This window comes from Macadamia integrifolia, chromosome 2 (assembly GCF_013358625.1).
Source record: "Macadamia integrifolia cultivar HAES 741 chromosome 2, SCU_Mint_v3, whole genome shotgun sequence".
NCBI lineage: Eukaryota > Viridiplantae > Streptophyta > Magnoliopsida > Proteales > Proteaceae > Macadamia > Macadamia integrifolia.
In genome coordinates this window covers 34,234,990-34,255,931 of record NC_056558.1, presented here as the reverse complement: position 1 = coordinate 34,255,931, position 20,942 = coordinate 34,234,990, and the positions used below count along the sequence as shown (strand labels likewise).

The window sequence follows — 20,942 nt, the reverse complement described above, 5'->3', positions numbered from 1 at the left end:
ATCCCACGTGTACACCCCCTTTTTAGATGATTTTGCAGGTCATACATCTGAGGAGCATGGGGTGGGTCCCACAGTCGAGTTTCCTGAAGAGGACTGGTGGACCCCTGAGGAGTTTGAGCACGGCGTAGACTGCTCGTGCGAGAACTGTGCTGCGGGACAGCAGTTTTGAGGCCGTGCTGAACTCCACTTCTGAGGCCGAGCTGAGCTCTTCTATGTGATGCCGAGCTGGGCTCAACCCTTTATGCCGAGCTGAGCTCCAGCCTTGAAACCAAGCCGAGCTGTGCATTCTGATTTTCTTGATGATTTCCTGTATGTACTTGATCTTGAATTTTATTCTTTTTGTGTATATATCATGCCTTCGGGCCCACATGTATATAATTATTGTATCACAATTCGGGTATCAAGTATATGGGATTTATTCACAGGTAAAACTTAGTCTTCCGCTGATCTGATGAACTTATGTTAGTTGTGCGTATGCTGTGGTGGAATACAGTATCTGATGATCCTGGCAGGTTTGGGTTAACCGGTGTTAACTCGGTCACCGCTCCGGTTCAGTGTGAACGGGGTGTGACACAACGTCTTATTTTGCTGTAGCCTTCATGAATACACCTCAGGTAGTGTGTGGTAATTTTAATCCTCCCATTGATAGGTCTCTGTCTTGGCATGAGAGGGAATTACTTTCACAAACCTTTACTGTGGAGGATATCAAGAAAGTTATTTTCACAGCCGAGAACGATAATGCCCCGGGTACGGATGGATTCGGTGCTTGTTTCTATAAAGCCACTTAGGCTATTACGGGGCCCGATGTTAGCAATGCAATTCTTGACTTTTTCAGCAATCCATGGCTTCCAGACCAAGTCAAATTATCCCGATTGACGCTAATCCCTAAGGGTGATCATCAAATTACATTCTCTGATTACAGACCGATAGTGGTTAGTTCCTTTATTTATCGGTTCATTGTTAAATTATTAGCAAATCGCCTAAAGTAAGTGTTACACAAGTTGGTGGGGATCAATCATTCAGCTTTCACAGAGGGTCAACAGATTTATGATAGCATTCTCCTTTACCAGGACTTACTTCAAGATTATCATCTTAATAAAGGAATGCCTCGCTTTGCTGCCAACTTAGATCTCCATAAAGCGTATGATTCTGTTCAATGGAGCTTTCTTTTCACTCTTTTGAATCGCTTGAACTTCCCTCCCCAGTTTATCAATTGGGTGGTTCCTCAAATTACTAATCCTGGCTATATCCTTTTTTTAAATGGAGATCAATCTCATCGATTCTCTGCCAATAGAGGATTAAGACAAGGTTGTCCTATGTCTCCCTTTTTGTTCAACATTGTTTTACAAGTCTTCTCTGACTCATTATCTATAGCAGCCAAGTCTGGGGTTTTTCGTTATCATCAATTCTGTGAGAAACCCGAGATCTCTTTAGTATGTTTCGCTGATGACTTATTTGTTTTTGGGAAGGGTGATGAGGCTTCTGCTACTAGATGGACATGCTCTTTTCCCGATTTTCAGCTCTCTCGGGTCTTACCATCAATAAAGACAAGTCTACCATTTATTTTGCAAATTGCTCTACTACGCTCTAGAATCGTCTTAGCCAGAGTATCTGTATATTACTTGGTCATCTGCCAATCCGATATTTGGGTGTTCCCTTCCACTCGGATCTCTTCAGTCTCATGATTTTAATTAGTTGATTTCTAAGGTTGAGACAAGACTTTCTTCCTAGAAGGCAGAACATTGTCCTATGCAGGGCGCCTCACTCTCATTCAATCTATGCTCACGGGTATGATTGCTTACTGGTTGAATGTTTTTAAGCTCCGTAAGGGCACTCTAGTTCAGCTAGATCGCATTATGGCTCACTTTCTCTGGTGGGGTCATGCTGACATTGGCTCTTACAAGGTGGCTTGGAGTGTGGTTTGTACTCCTAAGGAAGAAGGTGGGTTGGGGTTGCGACGTCTTTGTGACTAGATCTCAGCAGCTTTAATGAGGCATATGTGGAACATTGCTTCCAATGTATCATTTAGTTGGACGTGCTTTGTTCGATGTTGATGGTTGCGTCGACACTCGATATAGTCTCTACCTCCTCCCACTGTGTGCTCTCAAACTTTTAAAGTGATCCTTTTGACTAGAGATATTTTCGTGACCTGTTCTAAAAGTCTAATTCACTCTGGTCACAAATACCTTATTGTGGTATGATCCTTGGTTGCTGAATGGTCCATTATGTTCGGATGGTACTCTAATTGTTGAAGCATTGGGTCGCAAACCTTACGAGACGGTTTCCGTTCTCCTTTCCGAGAATGGTGTATGGGATGATCGCTCTCAGGATCCCGCTATTTTAAATAGATGGATAGAGATCGCCAGTACCCGTTCTCACCCTCGGCTTCCCATGGATCGGATTGTTTGGACCTTTCTTCCTCTGGGCAATTCTCTATCCGTTCGGCATGGAATGTTGTTCGATGTCCAGGTGTTGTGGTGAATTGGCACCATTTGATTTGGTTTCACTATACTCAACCTCGTTTTGCATTCATCACCTGGCTAGCGGTTCGTCAGCGGCTCTCAACTAAAGCCCGACTTGCTTCATGGGGTTTGGAGGTTGACACCAGATGTGTCTTGTGCAACGAGGCTGTTGAAGATTTTGATCACTTATTTTTCCAATGTTCATACACTATGGAAATTTAGCGTCGTCTGTTGCAGCTTTGTGGGTTCCAAAGATATGCTTTATCATCCTGGATTGAGGAGGTCTCATGGCTTTGTCAGAATTTTAAGGGGAATTCCATAATTTCCTATGTTTAGAGATTCTACTTCTCAGTGATGGCCTACCGAATCTGGTGTGAACGCAACAATCATATTTTCAAAACGGAGGCCACTAATGTTGACGAGCTGTTTCATCGAATTGTTAGTGATACCAAGGGTCATTTCTGTCATTTAAAGCTCAGAATTGGGTTTCCTCCTCCACTAAGGAGTTTTTTCATCAATGGAAAATCAAACTTGAGTTTCTCTCTCCTCCGCTTCAGTTTTTCTCTTGGCCATGGCCCCCTTCCACATGGCTTGCTTTGAACTATGATGGCTCGATTAGAGAAGGTTTGGGTGGTTATGGCGTTATCGCTCGATATGCAAGGGGTTGTCCCGTCTTTGCATTGGCGGGCGCTTTATGCCATGATAACATTCTTTGTGTTCAACTGATTGCCATTCATCAAGGTTTCAAGAGAGCCAGGGACCTTCGTTGTACCCACCTTTAAGTGCGCTCGAACACTCTGGGTGCCGTTCATATGGTTGCTGGGAAGTTTCGCCCTCCTTGGTTTGTTCTAGCTCTCCTTGATGATATCTTTGAGCTTTGTGCGAGCTTTCAGCATTGTGTTTTTTCGCATCATGTTCGTGAAGTCAATAGGTGTGCTGAGTTTTTGGCTAGGTTTGTTCAATCTCCTCAGGAGACTATTTTTGATCTTTCTGACCTTCTTGTTGATCTGATCGTTCTTTTACGTGAAGATGCCTGCGGGAGGCTCTACCAAAGGTTGTAATTATTTATGTTTCCTTATTTAATTATATTTCTCCTTTTCTAAAAAAAAAACCTAAATACCTATTTTACCCTTATAATTTCTTAAAACCCTTTTCCAGGAAAGCTAACCAATCTCCGGTGGTGAAGGACTAGAAAACTAATCCATCTCCGGCGAAGGTGAAGGGGAGAAAGCACGTCCATCTCCGATGAAGGTGAAAAGGAGAAAATGGACTAATGATGGTAAGTCCTCGTAGGAGGGAGTTGTGGAACGCAATTTTTTTTTTTTTTTCGATGTGAAATTAGCCCTCTAAATCTCTCTCAATCTCTCTGTGTAATGCCATCTTTGCTTTTTCTCCTTCTCTTCTGCTCCTTCCTTTGTCTCTACAGTGTCGATTTCAGACCAAAATCCTCTTTGCAAGGTACAAATTTTAGTTACCCATTTCTATAATTATCTTTTGCTGCTGGTTTTCTAAAACTTGTACAGCACCAATTTCACTCATTGATCCTCTGTACAAGATTCTGGTGAAGCTAGTGACTGGTCTAATGGAGATTTAAGACAATGTTAATGATTCTTTCTTTAGTTGTGGCCATGATTTCATCTTTTTTTGTTGGCTTTACGGTACCAATACTTGATCTTTTGTTGGCTTTACGGTACCATGATTTCATCTTATTGTTACTTAATTGGACAAAGCTGACTATCACAAATCAATAGCCGAAGATTGGGGTTTGTGAAAGTCAATCAGAAAAAAATCACAGTAAAAGGAAAAGTTCTCAATCTTCTGATCTTACTTGCATATTTCCCTCTCCATTGTTAAGGGCTTAGGTAGATTTTTTGTGTTTGTATGCTTGGGTGAGCCCAATACTTGGTATGGGGAACAATGGTTTGAGTCTGCCATGGTTGAAGCCAATGTTAAAGGTGAACTACTTTATTCCCTATAGAATCCATGACAATAAGAGAATGTAATATGTTTTGCTTGGATTGCATAGAAAATGCCCTATGTTCTTACTGTTTGATCAACTATAAAGACCATAGTGTTGTTCAGGTTTGTTATCCCCTTTGATCTTAAATATGATCAGTGCTTAGGGAGTCAATTATTGATGATGCAGATAACTACTCGAACTTTGCCGAGAAGGAGATGAGCTGAGTTGGGTTGTTCGTAGGTCTCAGTTCACCATTAGCTAGGGAAGGAAAAAACTAAAGAAAGGTGGATGAGGTGGGAATGATGGAGATACGTTTTGTATCTCAGAGTTTTGTTTTTGAAAGGGTAAAAGAGTCAAACGACATTATTGAAGGTAATCTGTGCATTTATGAATTATTGGAACAACTTAACGATTTCAACTTCGCGGAAAAGGGTTACTTGTAAGTCGCACCATAGCCTAGGGGAGGGGCATGTAAATCACTTTAAAATCTAAGGGCCCGTTTGATAACTTTTCAAGAAACGCGTTTCTGCCGTTTCTGTTTCCAGAAACAGCAGAAACATAGCAAAAAACGTTTGATAAAACTGTTTCGTTTCACTTATTTTCAGAAATAGAAATAGAAATTTCTACGTATTTATGGTTCAAGAAACGACCCAGGCGAAACAAGTTGAACTTGTTTCGTCGTTTCTGGAAACGACTTGTGGCCATTTTTTCATTGGTTATTATCGACTTCTAAAAACATGACTTATCAAACACTTTCAATTTCGTTTCTGTTTCTAGAAACAGAAATTTATGTTTCTGCCGTTTCTTGAAATAGAAACGGAAGAAACGTTATCAAACGGACCCTATATTTCTTAAAGTTAGGCTTTCTCTACTGATCATGGTCTCCCTTCTGAAGACCAAAGTAGAGCAGAGACTCATTTCTTGAACTTGAGCAATTGTCATCCCCTTTTTCTCTCGTCTCCTCTATGCAATGATCTCAATATGTTTTGATCTTTTAGAAAAGAGAAAGAAGTATTAATCCCCTCTCGGTAACCACCCCACTCCATCTCACATCGTCCTTGGAGTGTGGTCAACCACACCCCATGGATGGTGTGAGAATGTGAGATGGGTTGAAGTGGTGACCCGCATGGGAGAGAACCCAACTCAAAAACATGGTAATATCCACATGGGTCTCTATCCATTTTGTCAATTTTCATAAACGATACCAAAACAGTGGTTTTCAATAGGGTCTTGATGGAATTTTGATTGCAGACTTTAGGTCTCTATCTATCAACGAGTTAACTCGGTGCCAATAACCATTTAATAAATTTTAATCAGTTTTCTCTAGTCACGCAAATCGGTGAAGCCTATTGCTTTAATGTACTTTGGCCGTCTGGTCGGAACTCTTAGTCGGACGACATGTTTTCCCTCCAAATCCATTTCTCATTTTATTCGTCGTCTCTCTGGCCGGGAGAACCCTAGCTTCTTCCCGCCGCTCTGGTGAACGTTACTCTCTCTCTCTGTTACTTCTTTCATTTTTTGCAAAAGGAAACTCACGTTGTCTCTCTCGCCAGAATAACCCCTACCTTCTTCGGTGGTTTGATCGAAGCTGGAAGACGAATCACTAGTTCTCTCTCTACTACATGTATATATATGTATATCGATTTTAAATGGGTCAGAAAATTTTCTGTTACAGGTTTGAGAAAAATATTAAGATTGATTAGCATCAATTGGAGCCTCATGCATTTTGAGAACAAGCGTGGTAGTAATTTGCAAAGGGGTAAGTTTGCTTGCTTACTTTGCAATAGTTCTTCAGATCTTCTATTACAATGCTAAAGTATTTATTTGCATTTATAACGCTGAAATCAGTCAATCAGAAGTCAGAAACGTTGAGGTGGATAAATGAATTATGGTAGTGATTTTGTTGATAGGAAATTAGTGTAGTGAAGTGACAAACAACTATGGAGACTGGGAAGGGGTTCCACTGTTGTAACTTGATTAGGAATGGTTGGAATTGGGGATGACTCTTTTTTTTTCTATGTTCTTTTTGGTATTCAATATGAAGCTATCACTTTTGAATTGTTGATCATAGGCTTGAATGGCCCGACAACACCCCTAGACCTTAGGTTTGCTAAAAACTGATTGATTGAGGGATTATTATCTGGTGAAAAAACAGATGTTTGTTAAGACTGCTGAACCGATATGGTTGGGTTTATAGGGTATTGTTTGCCATCTCTAAGGCTGTGTTTGGTAGCCAAGAGAAGAAAATAAAAGAAAAGCAAAAAGTACAATTTTTGTACTTTTTTTCTTGGGTTAAGAATTTTTCTTTGCACTTGGTATGTCTTCACCCGTGAGAAGATTCTCCTCTTCAAATTTAAAATTCCTCTTGGGAATTGTAAAATTTTCTTTTGCTCTCCCAAAAATTTTCTTGCCAAAAACACAAGAAAACATTAGAAAATATGAAAACATAATAAGACAAAAAATGAATGATTACACAATGATTTCCTATGTGTCTATCTCTCTCTTAAAATTCAAAAAATTTGAATATTTTTCTTTTCTTTTCTTCTTTTGGTAACCAAAACATACGTACTCTTTTTATTTTCTCACCATTTCTTCTCTTTTTTCTTTTCTTTTTAGATTCTTTTTTCTTTTCTTTTCTTCTCTTGGCTACCAAACATAGCCTAAGAGTTGTTATGCGTAAAAGATTCTTTTTCCTTTCTTGTTGACAATGAAGAGGTATCCCAGTGAGATTTTTGGGTGGCCCCTATTTGTGCAACATGTAGTTCTTATATGTAGACTGGACAGCCCTGTTTCAAAAGAATATTGTGGTCAAGTATTTGATTTTGGTAGGAAGATCACTTCAAGTATGTGCATCAGTTTTATTTGTTAGTTTTAGAATTGTCAATTGCTTTGCATTGTGAATATGTAACAAAGCAAAGCAGTGTCCTTCCCCCCCCCCCCCCCACAATACAAATTATGACGATAATTCCTTGGATCCTTGGGCTATGATTTAGTGCTAAGAATGGGTTTTGTATAATATCTGCCAAACATTGTTTGTGTTCTTTTATTGTTCAAAGGACATTTCTGGAACAATTTTACCAAATGTTGTTTCTATTCCACCAGACTATTCTTGTAGCATGAATCGAAAATGAAAACTTCTGTGAAAAGAACGTTCTCAAGGAATAGAAGTGTTATCAAACGGCACCTTGTCTTTGTTTGTTTCAACCAAAAAAAAAATATCATGAAAAGTCAACTTTTATGGTCAAGTTTATTTTATATTTTTCTGCTATCTTCCCCCTTTTGGGGGTTTTATATGTCAAGGAAGTATATTTATATATGGGGATGGTTGAGTTAGGGACATAATCCAGCCAGATGATGTGGTTGTCATCCTCCATTGGTGCCAAGTGTATCAATGACAAAAGATACCACTACTTTTTTGGTAACATAATGTCCTGAAATTTAAAATGGAAGCTATTTTGCAATTTTTGTATCACTTCTTAGTAAATTATTTTCTGGTTTTCTACACATGCAATTTTCATTTCCTTCTATAGAAAATCCTGGAAAGTAGTTCATGTTGAAACCAACAGAGCCTAAAAGGATCATCAAGAGGTGCTCTTTGTGCAAGACTTACCAAGTGTTTCTATTTGGTTATTATTATTGATGGTATTTGAATCGTAGTTTGACCATTGGATTTGTTGGGGAATGGCTGTAACTCTTTTTCAATGTATTTTTCTGAGGTTGGCATTGCTACCAATCAACTTTTTTAGATATGTCTTCTAGTTTGTAAATGAAACACAAAAGATAGGGAGGAGAGGGGGAAAAAAAAGAGAATAAATGTCCTTTCGAAACTGAGAATCATATCAAAATTCTAGTAGATGGCATCAGTACTCACACCAATCTTAAATAAAGCGATGGCAGAAAGCTGTACAGTAAAACAGAATCAAAGAACGAATAAGTAGATTTTTTTCATGCTTAATAAGTAGAATGTTTGTTTTTCTGTTTCACTTCCTGAATATATTTTTTCTATTTTTTTAGTTTTCTTATTTTGTCATGATATTGGGGTGACTGTTTAGATGCATAGAGGTATGTAGCATGCAAGAAGTCAAACCTCAGATATTGAATAGAACTCTCTCATGTTGATAATATGACATAACTTCCATCAGGAACCAACTGGACATCTAGGAAATAGGAAAAGCTACAATGGTGATAATTGGGACATTCACCGAGTGCCAGAGAAAAGTAGTATTAATCCGTTGAATTGGTATCTATGGATTGTCTTGGCCTATTTGTGCATTTGACATGGACATATACTCTTGTTGGTTAAAATCAATGTTGGTACTTTTCCACATGTGATCTTATGAATGCCATCAGATACCCAGCTCAATTTAAAAGGTATTATACTGAGTGATTGGTGTTGGCTACACGAATCATTGTCCGCCCACCATTTGACTCTAGTATTATTGGATATCAAGTATATGTTAGAATGTATGTAATAGGGGTACTTAAGGAACTGTCTTATTTTAAGTTGTCCTTATATGTATTTTCTTTTATTTCTCTTTCACCTCCCTTAGGGAGGAATATGTAATTACCTAAAGTGTTATTTGCATCTAATATAGGTGAGATGAGATGAGGAATCTCTCACGTTTTGCTCTCACTCTTCTTCTTCTTCTCTCATCTTCTCTCCCTCTTCTTCCTTCATCTCTAAACCTAGTCCTTATTTCTAACTTGGTATCAGTCTATCAGAGCTTGTACAAGGGTTTGAGAGTCGATTAAGCCCCCTTGTTCCATTCTTTGAGTCTCTCTTGGAACCCTAGAAGAAAAAGGGGTCCATTAGAGGCTGTACTATGTAAGAAGAGTCTACAAGGTGACCTAATGGAGTTGTAGAAACAAGTTGAAGACACTTGGAGGAAGATTTGAGGACTACGTGGACTGATTGAAGCTCACATAGAGAAGAAGGGGTCTTTTAAGCTTTACCGCCAGCCATAGCTTCCAGCTTCTCTTTCTCTCTCCTCTGACATTGGTTGAGGATGTGGCCTAGCTAGACAGAATCGCCCATGGGTCTTGTATAACCCCTCCAAGTCTCATTTGTTGAGTAGTTGTGTTGTGGGAACACAACTCCATTTATTGCTTGCTGCCAGGTATCACTGATTTCTCCGTTTTGGCCCTTTTTTGGTCTGAAATAGCTGGCAGTGGAGTTCTTGGTTCCATTTGTTGGATGTGTTATGTTCTGTGATGATTGTATGTTTTTTTTTTCGAATGAAGCCCCATAGTTATAAGTGGACTCTATTGTTTTTCCATCAAATTTCCATGGTTTACTAGTTCCTAGAATTTTTTTTTAGGTTCTAAGAAGACAATATTTGGGACTTGTGTATCCCCCTTGGTTTGGATCTCCTTTGGTGTTGTTTGAGGAGCATACTTACAGTATGTCTGATTTCACGGAACCTATGGAAGCTATATCGGGTGGGCCGAGTAGTACCAACTGCAGTTCGATTGTCTTTGACAATCCTAACACCCAGATTTTTCTTGTAAAGTTGGATACTACCAACTACTTGAATTGGTCACATTCTGTGAAGCTGTCCCTACGGAGTAGAGGGAAGCTAGGGTATATTACTGGGGCTATCAAGGCTCCCGTTGTTGCAGACCCAGGGTACTAGAAGTGGGAAACTGCAAACTCTACTGTTATGACTTGGCTACTCTTTTCCATGAAACCTGAGATAGGTAAGAGATTTATAGGAAGGAAACTGCCAAGGATATTTGGGATAATGTCTCTAAGACCTATGACAGAGTAGGTGACTCTGTGAAGGTCTACCAGCTTCTTCAGCAGGCCCTCTCCATGAAGCAGGGGACTAAGTCCATTTCTGACTACTATTATAGGACTCTGGGAGGAGTACATAGTTGTCACGGCGTCAAATTGGTCCAAGGAGATGGAGGGGTGGCTAATCGATTTGGCGATGAATCGCCCATTATGGCGTTGTCATGGCGGTCAAATCGCCCATGTGTCATTTTTTATTTTTCCTATTTTCTAAAGTTATTTTAGTATGCTACTTTTTTATTTTCCCTATGTTATAAAGTTATTTAGCATGCTACAAGCCTACAATATATACCCTATAACCATAGTTGTCAAGGCATCGCCTTGGCGTCTCGGCAGTAAAAAGTGGGCATGGCAGTCCAACGATTTGTGTTCTCACAATTGGCGGTCGCCATGGCAACGCCAGGGATGCCATATCACGATTTAGTACCTAGGCGGTCGACTTTGTGTTTTTTTTTTACTAACAATATTTTTTTTTATTATATTTTAATTGGTTTTTTTTTTTTACTAACATTTTGTTTATTATAATATGGCAGCGTAATGTTTCAATTTTACGCCGAAGAGACCAAAACCCTCGATCGAAGCTCGAACTCTTAAAGAGACGAAAACCCTTGACGTCTTCTCTTCTCCTTCTCCGGCAGCCACCGCTACAACTTCTTCTCTTCTCCTTCTCCTTCTCTGGCAGCCAGCAACTCTTCTTCTTCTCCTTCTCCGGCAACAACCAACAGCGGAGAAGATCTTCTTCTTCTCCTTCTCCTGCAGCAACCAACAGCCGGATTGGTTCTCCGGCAGCCACTGCCTGCAAGATCTTCTTCCTCTCCTTCTCCGGCAGCAACCAACAGCCGGACTGGTTCTCCGGCAGCCACCGCCTGCAAGATCTTCTTCTTCTCCTTCTCCGGCAGCAACCAACAGCCGGACTGGTTCTTCGGCAGCCACCGCCTGCAACATCTTCTTCTCCTTCTCCGGCAGCAACCAACAGCCGGACTGGTTCTCTGGCAGCCACCGCCTGCAACATCTTCTTCTCCTTCGGCAGCAACCAACAGCCGAACTGGTTCTCCGGCAGCCACCTCCTGCAACTTCTTCTTCTCCTTCTTCGGCAGCAACCAACAGCGATGTCTTCTCTTCTCCTTCTCTGGCAGCAAGAACGACAACAACCACAATACGATATCGCCTGCAACATCTTCTCCTCCGGTAGCAAGAGCGACAACCAGGTAAGGGCCCCACCTGCGAGTAACTTCGATCTTTGTTCTTTTCTTTTATGCCGCTTGCCTTCTATTATCTACTCCGGTTGGTTATTCTCTGCAACCTCTGCCCTCTGGTTCTTTGAGTTTTTCTTTGATTTTTTTAGTTTCAGTACTTTCTATCTTTGTTCAGGTTGCTCACTCACTTCCAATCATTGCTTTCAAGCTTCAGTCACAGGTTAGCCTTTTAATTTTTACTTTTGTGTGATGTACATGTTGATTTTTTATGACTTGATGAGTGATGAATTGATTTATAACTGTATAAGTCAATAATTTATGTCGATTTTTGATGACATGATATGGCTATGTTGATTTTTTTGATGATTTGATGTTACTTAATGTTTGTTTTATATGTTATAGGGTATATATTCTAGGCTTGTAGCATGCTAAATAACTTTAAAAAATAGGGAAAATAAAAAAATAGCATATTAAATAATTTTATAAAATAGAAAAAATAAAAAATGACACACGGGCGATTTGACCGCCATGGCAACGCCAAAACGGGTGATTCATGGCCAAATCGATTAGCCACCCCTCCACCGCCTTGGATCGATTTGACGCCGTGACAACTATGCCTATAACATATAAAACCAACATTAAGCAACATCAAATCATCAAAAATCAACATAGCCCTATCAAAATCACCCTGTATTTTACAAAAAATCGACTGCCTAGTAAATCAGGCGTGACATGGCATCCATGGCGGTGCCATAGCGACGCCTATCAGCCAATGGTGACCGCCATTTGTGAGTCACGTAAATCGTAGCACTGCCATGAACTTCTTTTTCCACCAGGATGCCAAATCGCCGCCTTGGAGGCGTCGCCATGTCAACTATGGAGGAGTATGATCATTACCGAGATCTTCAATTGACCAATCCTGATGATGAAGCCAATGTCTATAGATCTTTTGAAAAATAGCGTGTTTTAATTCTTCTAGGTGGGTTGAATTCAGATAATGAGCAGATCTAGATACAGATTTTGGTCCGGTCGCCTCTTCCATCACTTGATGAGGTGTGTAGCTACCTCTTGGGTGAGGAGACCAGGAGAGGTGCCATACATTCTACTCCTTCCTTTAAGCACTCTGCCCTTTCTACTTCCCACAGAGAATGGCGTAGAGGCGGCCGAGGTTAAGGACCTTCCCATAGAGATGATAGAGATAGATGACAGTGTGATCATTGTGGGAAACCTGGACACACTCGAGAGAGATGCTGGGTCCTTTATGGCCGTCCTAGTATACGTGGTGGATCTACTGGCATGTGTGGTGGCTACAGGGGAGGGGCTACTGCCCATGCTACTATAATAGAGACTGATATTAGAGGCCCCTCACAGGCAAATACCAACTCCTCTAGGGATGATATTGCAATGCTTCGTCGGTTCATGTCTCAGCGTGATAGACCATCTACCTCACGGGATGCCTCAGCTTCCGCTATGCATGTCACCACCTCTGTAGCTTCCACAGCTCCTTCGTGGGTCATTGATTTTGGTGCCATTAACCACATGACTGGTACGTCCCATTACTATGACTCCTACTCCATTGTTCTGGTAAGGATAAGATCTGGGTAGCTGATGGTACCTTCTCCTCTATTTCTAGAAAAGGCAGTATCCCCATTACCTCTTCCATTTCACTTAACTCTGTTCTTCATGTTCTAACCTTACCTTGAATCTATTGTCTGTGAGCACTTTAACTAAAACCTTGGATTGTTGTATCACAATTTTTCCTTCTCATTGCCTCTTTTAAGATTTGGTGACAAAGAGGATTATTGGCAGTAGACGTGAGGAGGGGCGGCCTATATCATCTTGAGCCGCAATTACCTTTTTTTACTACAACATAGTCCTATGCATGTGGCCGTAGTGATGCTAGTTCTATAGACTCTGTGATGCTTTGGCATCAGTGTTTGGGACATCCCTCTTTTATTGTTATGAGGAAATAGTTACCTCACTTATTAACATCTTTTTCTTCTTCTCATGTATTTCATTGTGAACCATGTACTTTTACTAAACATTGTCGTTCATCTTATCCTTATCATGGTAATAGATTTGTTGTTCCTTTTCACATTGTGCATACTGATGTTTGGGGACCTTGTCCCACTGCCTCCCTATTTGGCCATTGTTATTTTGTTTCTTTTGTTGATGATTTTCCTCGTTGTACTTAGACCATTCTTATGAAGCATAAGAGTGATGTTTATGATGCCTTCAAAAACTTCTATAAAATGGTACATACCTAGTTTGAAACGAGGATCAAAATAATCCGGTCTGATAAAGGGGGGAGTACATGTATGGTGGTAAACAAGACTTTTTTTACTGATAATGGTATTATCCATCAATTTGTTTGTGTTGATACGCCCCAACAGAATGGGGTAGTTGAGAGGAAAAATCACCATTTGTTAGAAGTCGATAGAAGTCTCTTATTTGGTATATATATTCCTAAAACCTTTTGATCTGAAGCTGTTCTTGCTTTTGCTTTTCTCATCAATCGCATGCCTACCAAAATTCTTGGGTCTCAAAACCCAGTTGCACCCTTGTCTTCTCAGTCTTCTACTTTTACTCCTTCTAGGGTGTTTGGTTGTGTTTGCTATGTGCATGTTAATAAATCCTCCCGCACCAAACTCGATCCCAAGGCTTTCAAATGTCTCTTCATTGGGTACTCTTCCACCACCAAAGGCTACAAGTGTTACCACCATTCATCTCGCAGGAGATTTCTTTCCAAAGATGTCACCTTCCTCAAGTCTGTGCCTTACTTTGCCCCTCATCAACATCCTTTTCAGGGGGAGAATAGAAATGAAAGTAAAAAGATTGTTGATGCCATTCCGTTCTTACCCCATTGCCTCTTACTCCTTTTTCTTTTGATATTGGTAAATATAAAGAGGTGGATAATGTTGATACTGTGGATGAACCTTATACAGAGAAGGCATTTGTTATTGTGTACACAAAGACAAAAAAGACCTACCAAAAGTCATCTTTGGATCCACATCCTGAGCTTCCCCCTCGGGTAGGTAACATCTCCTCTCCTTATTCGGAGTTGGACCTCCCTATTACTGTTCGTAAGGGTAAGAGAGCTTGTACTAATCCTATAGCACAGTTTGTTTCCTATGATGCTCTCTCTCCTACAGGTGTTGCTTTTACAGCCGCTCTTTCTTCTACTTCCATTCCCAAAACTGTTACTGAGGCTATGTCAGACCCTAAGTGAAAACAATCCATGTCAGAGGAAGTGATGGCTCTTGAGAAGAATCGCACTTGGAAACTGGTTGACCTTCCTAAGGGGAGAATCCCAGCTGGATGCAGATGAGTCTATACGATCAAGTACCGATCAGATGGTACTATTGAGAGGTACAAGGCAAGATTGGTGGCCAAAGGGTACAGTCAGGTGTATATAATTGATTATCAGGAGACCTTTGCTCTTGTGGCCAAACATAACTCTGTAAGAGTTCTTTTATCTGTGGCTAACAAACAGAGATTGGCCCTTATATCAGTTAGATGTAAAGAATGCCTTCCTCCGTGGAGATTTAGGGGAGGAAATGTATATGCAGCCTCCTTCTGGCTTCAAGTTTTTTGCAGCCGATGGTAAGGTGTGTCTCATAAAAAATGCACTTTATAGTCTGAAGCAATCACCAAAGGCTTGGTTTGAGAGGTTTCAGACAGGCCATTCTGAAAAATGGATATTCTCAGAGTCAAGCAGACCACACATTATTTACCCGGAGAGGTAATGGTACTGTCACAACATTGATTGTGTATGTTGATATTGTGGTAACTGGAGATGACAATGAGGAGATAACTAAGCTGAAAGCCTATTTGGTCAAACAATTTGAAATCTAGTATCTAGGATACTTAAAATATTTCTTGGATATTGAAGTTTCAAGGTCTAAGAAGGGAATCAATGTATGCCAAAGAAAATTTATTCTAGATTTGTTGAAAGAAACAGGAATGCTGGGTTATAAACCGACAAGTTCTCCTATTGTGCAGGGAAATACCAGAGGCTAGTGGGGAAGTCGATTTATTTGTCTCTGACTCGCCCCAGACATTTCTTATACAGTGGGAGTAGTGAGCCAGTTTATGCATGCAACCAAGAGTGGGCACTTGGATGCTCTGTACCGTATCCTCAGATACTTGAAGTCCTCTCTAGCAAAAGGACTTTTGTATGCCTGGAACAATCACTTAAGGATAGAAGGCTATTCCGATGCTAATTGGGCTGGATCCATTTGTGATAGGAGATCTACATTTGGTTATTGCACATTTGTGGATGGCAACTTCGTCACATGGACAAGCAAGAAACATCTGGTTGTAGCTAGATCCAGTGCAGAGGCTGAATACAGAGCAATGGCTCATGCAGTTTGTGAACTCACTTGGCTACGTCGGTTGGTTCTCGAATTGGGGTATGACACTGAAGGATATGAGACTCTACTGTGACAACAAAGCAGCTATAAGCATTCCTCACAACCTAGTTCAACATGATAGAACAAAGCACATTGAAGTAGACCAGCATTTCATCAAAGAGAAGATTGATTCCAGTAATACCTGCACACCCTTTGTGAGAACAGGTGATTAACTGATAGATATCTTCACCAAAGGATTCATTCCTCACCAGTTTAGTACCCTCTTATGCAAGCTGGGAATGTATTATGTATGACATTTATTCTTCAGCTTGAGAGGGAGTGTTAGAATGTATGTAATATGGGTACTTTAGGAACTGTCATATGTTAAGTTGTCCTTATCTGTATTTTCTTTTATTTCTCTTTCACCTCCCTTAGGGAGGTATATGTAATTACCTAAAGTGTTATTTGCATCTAATATAGGTGAGATGAGATGAGGAATCTCTCACGTTTTGCTCTCACTCTTCTTCTTCTCTCATCTTCTCTCCCTCTTCTTCATCTCTAAGCCTAGTCCTTATTTCTAACTGTATATTAGTATAAAATAGAGTGTCTTGACTAATCCATTTTACACAATCAGATCAGGAACCAACTGAACATCATAGCAAGCCTATTGGTTACCATATGAAATGGTGAAACAGAAAAAGCTACGATGGTGATAACTGGGACCACACACATGCATGAGTTACACGATACATATCTTGTGGCTCTTGCCATTTGACTATGTTGTTGACATTGGATATGAATTATAAAACAAAAAGTGTATCAATTTATCTGTTTCACACTGCTGATGAAGAACAATTTAGTAAATAACCTGATATCTGCTTTCTTACAAGAAAAGCATTTAATGGTTGAAATGGATTTTTTTTTTTCTTGCATGCCTCAAATATGTCTTCCTATTTGTTCATTGGTTAACTTGGGGAGTATTATCTGATGGTTGCTATGTAACATATTACTTGTCTCGATTAAGTCAATTCTTATGTTATCTATGATTTGCAGATGGATTCGTTACTCTCTGAGTGTAGAGTTCCATTCGGTATGGTTGTAACTGGCCAGCAAGAACACTCAGAAGACACTGATTCTAGTGAACCTTCCAATGTTTCACTACATTCTGGGCAAATTTTTGGTCCTGCAGAAGAAGCTTCAGCGGATAGTGTTTACAATGAACTCTCCAATGATATGCTACATCCAGGGAAAGTCTTTAGTACTGCAGAAGAAGCTTTTGAGACATATTTCAGGTATGCGAAGAAACATGGATTTTCCATTCGGAAGCAACGGACTTATGTTATAGAAGATGGTTCAAAGGAGATTTATCGGAGAGACTTTGTTTGCCACCGAGCAGGGAAGGGGAAAATAAGGAGAATAGATGATGGCAACGAAGGAAGGAACCGTAAGTCAGTCAGATGCATGTGTGAGGCTCACTTGTGTGTTTATAGAGTTAAGACAGCTGAATCTGTGACATGGCAGGTCAGTAGCTTTTCCGATAAGCATAACCATGAGCTACTCACTGAGGATGAAGTGCGTCACCTACCCGCCTATCGGTACATTTCAGATTATTACAAGGGCCGCCTAGTGGGAATGGAAAAGTCTGGAATGTCAGTGAAGCAAATGATGAGACTGCTAGAGGTGGAGCAAAAGGTTGAAGTTGGTGGATTGCCCTTTAATGAAACAGACATAAGGAATTTTTTAAGTCAAAGCAAGAATGTAGAGCGGAAGTATGATGCAGCCAACCTTGTGCTTTTGTGTAGAAGTATGCAGGAAAAGGATGCTGAATTTCGATATGATTATAGTGTCGATGAACAAAATAGGTTGGAGCATATTGCCTGGTGTCATGCTTCATCTGTTCGAGGTTATGAGCACTACGGTGATGTTGTTGTGTTTGACACCAGCAATAAGCTTAATGCTTATGATATGATAGTTGGAATTTGGGTTGGCGTGACCAATCATGGGGTTTCATGTCTGTTTGGATGTTGTTTACTACGCAATGAGAAGGCCTCATCATTTTCATGGGCATTAAAAGTAAGTTGCATTATATATTAAAAAATTTCCCTTCTTTTATTTTTGATTTTTTTTTCCACTTCATTTCAGGGTGCATTGTTGACATTGTTTTTGTGATTTTGGTTAAGGTATTTCTAAGGTTTATGAATGGTAAACATCCAAAAATTATGTTCACTGATCAAGATTCTGCAATCAGAGAAGCTGTTAGGGAGGAGATGCCAGGTACAAGGCATGCATTTTGCATGTGGTATATCATGAAGAAGGCTCCTGGATGGTTTTCTAGCCTACTAGGAACACGTTACAATAGGTGGCAGGACGAATTTTATAAGTTGAATGAGGCTGAAAGTGAAGAGGTCTTCAATGTAGGATGGAGTGATATGGGTGAAACGTATGGACTTAGTGGGGACATGAATTGGATAAATTTATATGAGTTATGTGCCTTGTGGGCGAAACCATTCCTGAAGTCCTCTTTTGCTGGTATTTGGACGACAAACAGATCGGAATCAATGAACTCTTTCATGAAGAGGTTCATTACATCAGAAACCTTGCTCACTGAATTCATGGAACAGGTAGGTCATGAAGATATTTGCATTAGTGCATTTATGTTTTATACAGTTTTTGAAATGCTAATTTGCTAACCAAATCATTTTGAATTGGGAAATTCAGGTCGGAAGGGCAGTTGACACCATTGTTGTGGCAGGTGAAAAACAGAACCTGCAACAGAAGGTTAATAAAATTGTTCTTAAAACAGGGGCGCCCATTGAAGAACATGCATCAAAATTATTAACCCCATATGCATTCAATCAATACCAGAAGGAGATACTTCAATCATTCTTTTATCGAGTGCAACAGATTGACAATGGGGGGGAATGGCTTGTAAAACATGCTTCAATGGAGGACAAAGGCTGTAAGGTTCATCATGTTGTTGGTGGAGGGGTGGTTAGTTGTAGCTGTAGGGCCTTTGAATTCACTGGAATTCTATGTAGACATGCTGTGGCAGTGTTGCAAAGGAACAACTGCTTTGGAACCCCTGATCAGTACTTACCAGTTCGCTGGCGGCGGGAGGCAAGTATGGAAAGCAGTGCTTACATGGAGAGACTCAAAGTACTGAAGCCTATAGCTATGGAGTTGATAAAGGAATCAGCCAAGTCTGAATCTTTATTCTCTACTGTCTTGGAAGTACTGACTAAGACTCTCAATGATGCGAAGACACATGGAGGCTCAAGTAGTGATCATGGTGATGTGGGGGTTGAGATGACAATTGATTTAGGTTCCAATGCTCCTGGTGATTAATATTTCCACTCTGTTAAATCAGGTTGTGCATTGACGGAAGGTATAAGGTCATGGATGGTAAAGGGAATTCAAGAATCAACTCATCATAAAGTGGCTTGTTACTTAAGTTCATTAATATATAGACATGGGAGGTCAGTTTACCTTTTCATTTCTGATCTATATTGGTATCAAACAGGACCAGTCCAGTCTATACCTAGTGGATCAGCTGATCCAATGCTATTACTAGGCTTTTTACTCACTGGATCAGTTGGTTCTTAGTTTGGATGGCCTGATACAAGATAAACTGGTTTGGTACTTGGTCGGGACAATCCATCCTTTGACACTGATACTTAAATCCTTGCTCGACAGTAGTCTCTAGTAGTTTCTCTTTCCGAAGGGTAACAAAATTTCATTAAGGTTTGATCTGTAAGAAATCTCCTATAACTAGTGTTATTAATGGACCTGATTATAGAATGCTAACAAAATTTCAGCAACACTGCTATACCAGATCAGTTTCCTGAAATCCAGAATAATCTTTCGATTTGCCTGAGAATGAAACCAAGTTTCTTATGGAATCTACTGCTTTCTGTCTCTAATCTGTATATGATGCCCTTGATACTCTCTTACTCGATTGGACCTCTTGTTTGAGGCCACTGATCATCACCTTCATCTATCAATTCTTCATCGCTGACCACACTCTTCTAAAAGATATTACAATGTCGGGTTAGACCCACTGATTAGCCTTTGGGTTCTGAATTCTGAAAGAGCAACCACCATTTACATATAACACACAAATTCCGCAGGCATGGATGTCATTCAGGTTGCACAACTTGAGAGAAATCCATGGGGCACTAATTTCAGGGCTGTAGTGCTACAGGACAGGGTTGCAGCTACTGCAACTTCTGGGCTTTAGGCATCGGAATAATGGAACTGTGGAGTGCAGGCCATCAAATGGTCCCACACATTCGTTGCTTTGTTGGCAGTCTTAAGCATTTGATTTCAGACTACCTTGTAAGGAACTTTTTTTTCTCTTTCAGCCGCTGTAAAGGGGTAAGGATGTAAATGGATGGTCAAAAATCCATATCTAATTTGTGTTCATGTCCTTGTTTGGGGGAATCTGTAGTAAAAGAATCGATTTCAGAATCTTTATATTTTCTGATCCAAGTATGAAATATGATTAAATAATTTGTCCTTTTTTTTTTTTGGGTGTGATGATCTCTGTTCTTTACATACTCTGCTAAGAAGGCATTAAGCCAATCTTCATGAAGAACAAAAAAATTCTGATCTCTATTCACTTGACCTGAAAGTCTCTCCAGTGACCTCCTTCAATCCCCAGGCAAGCCTTTTAAGCAACTTCAACCGCTTCCCTTGGATATTCACCGCCATGAGTGCCACTTGGAACCCATAGGACAGGCTCTAACTTCTCAATTCACAAACCAGCAAAGACTTGCTATGAAGCATTGGCTCATTTTTCCCCCCATGGGGGCTTTTGCACCGAAAAAGAAGCATTGGCTCATACATACGAATACTTGATATGAAACTATTTCATCACAGTTTATAACCCAACTCAGCATTAGTAATAAATAGCCGTGATATGACATCCTCGTGTTTTATTTTGGTAAAAAAGGTACTCAGAAAAATGCTGTAGATTCCAAAAACATTCTTTCTTTTCTTTTAATTTATTTTATTAAAACCAAGAACAAAGGTTAAGTTGCATTATAACAACATGTGGTCATAGGTTCAAAACTTGGAAATAAACTCTCCTACGAAGCAAGAAGTAAGGCTGCGTACATAATGCACCTCCGCTGTAGCGAGAGTCTTGTGCACTGAATATGACCTTTTCAAAACTAGAAGAAA

At 40.1% G+C, this 20,942-nt stretch overlaps 1 protein-coding gene across 1 annotated transcript; it reads left to right on the top strand.

Annotated features, from left to right (window-relative positions):
* Positions 1–9,824: 9,824 nt before the first annotated feature.
* LOC122065218 (protein FAR1-RELATED SEQUENCE 11-like) lies at positions 9,825–19,254 on the top strand. Its single transcript, XM_042629034.1, has 7 exons — positions 9,825–10,048; positions 10,135–10,288; positions 10,747–11,421; positions 11,585–11,629; positions 16,815–17,834; positions 17,942–18,382; positions 18,480–19,254. The coding sequence occupies exons 1-7, from the start codon at positions 9,825–9,827 to the stop codon at positions 19,104–19,106; spliced, it is 3,186 nt and encodes a 1,061-aa protein (XP_042484968.1). The 3' UTR covers positions 19,107–19,254.
* Positions 19,255–20,942: the final 1,688 nt, after the last annotated feature.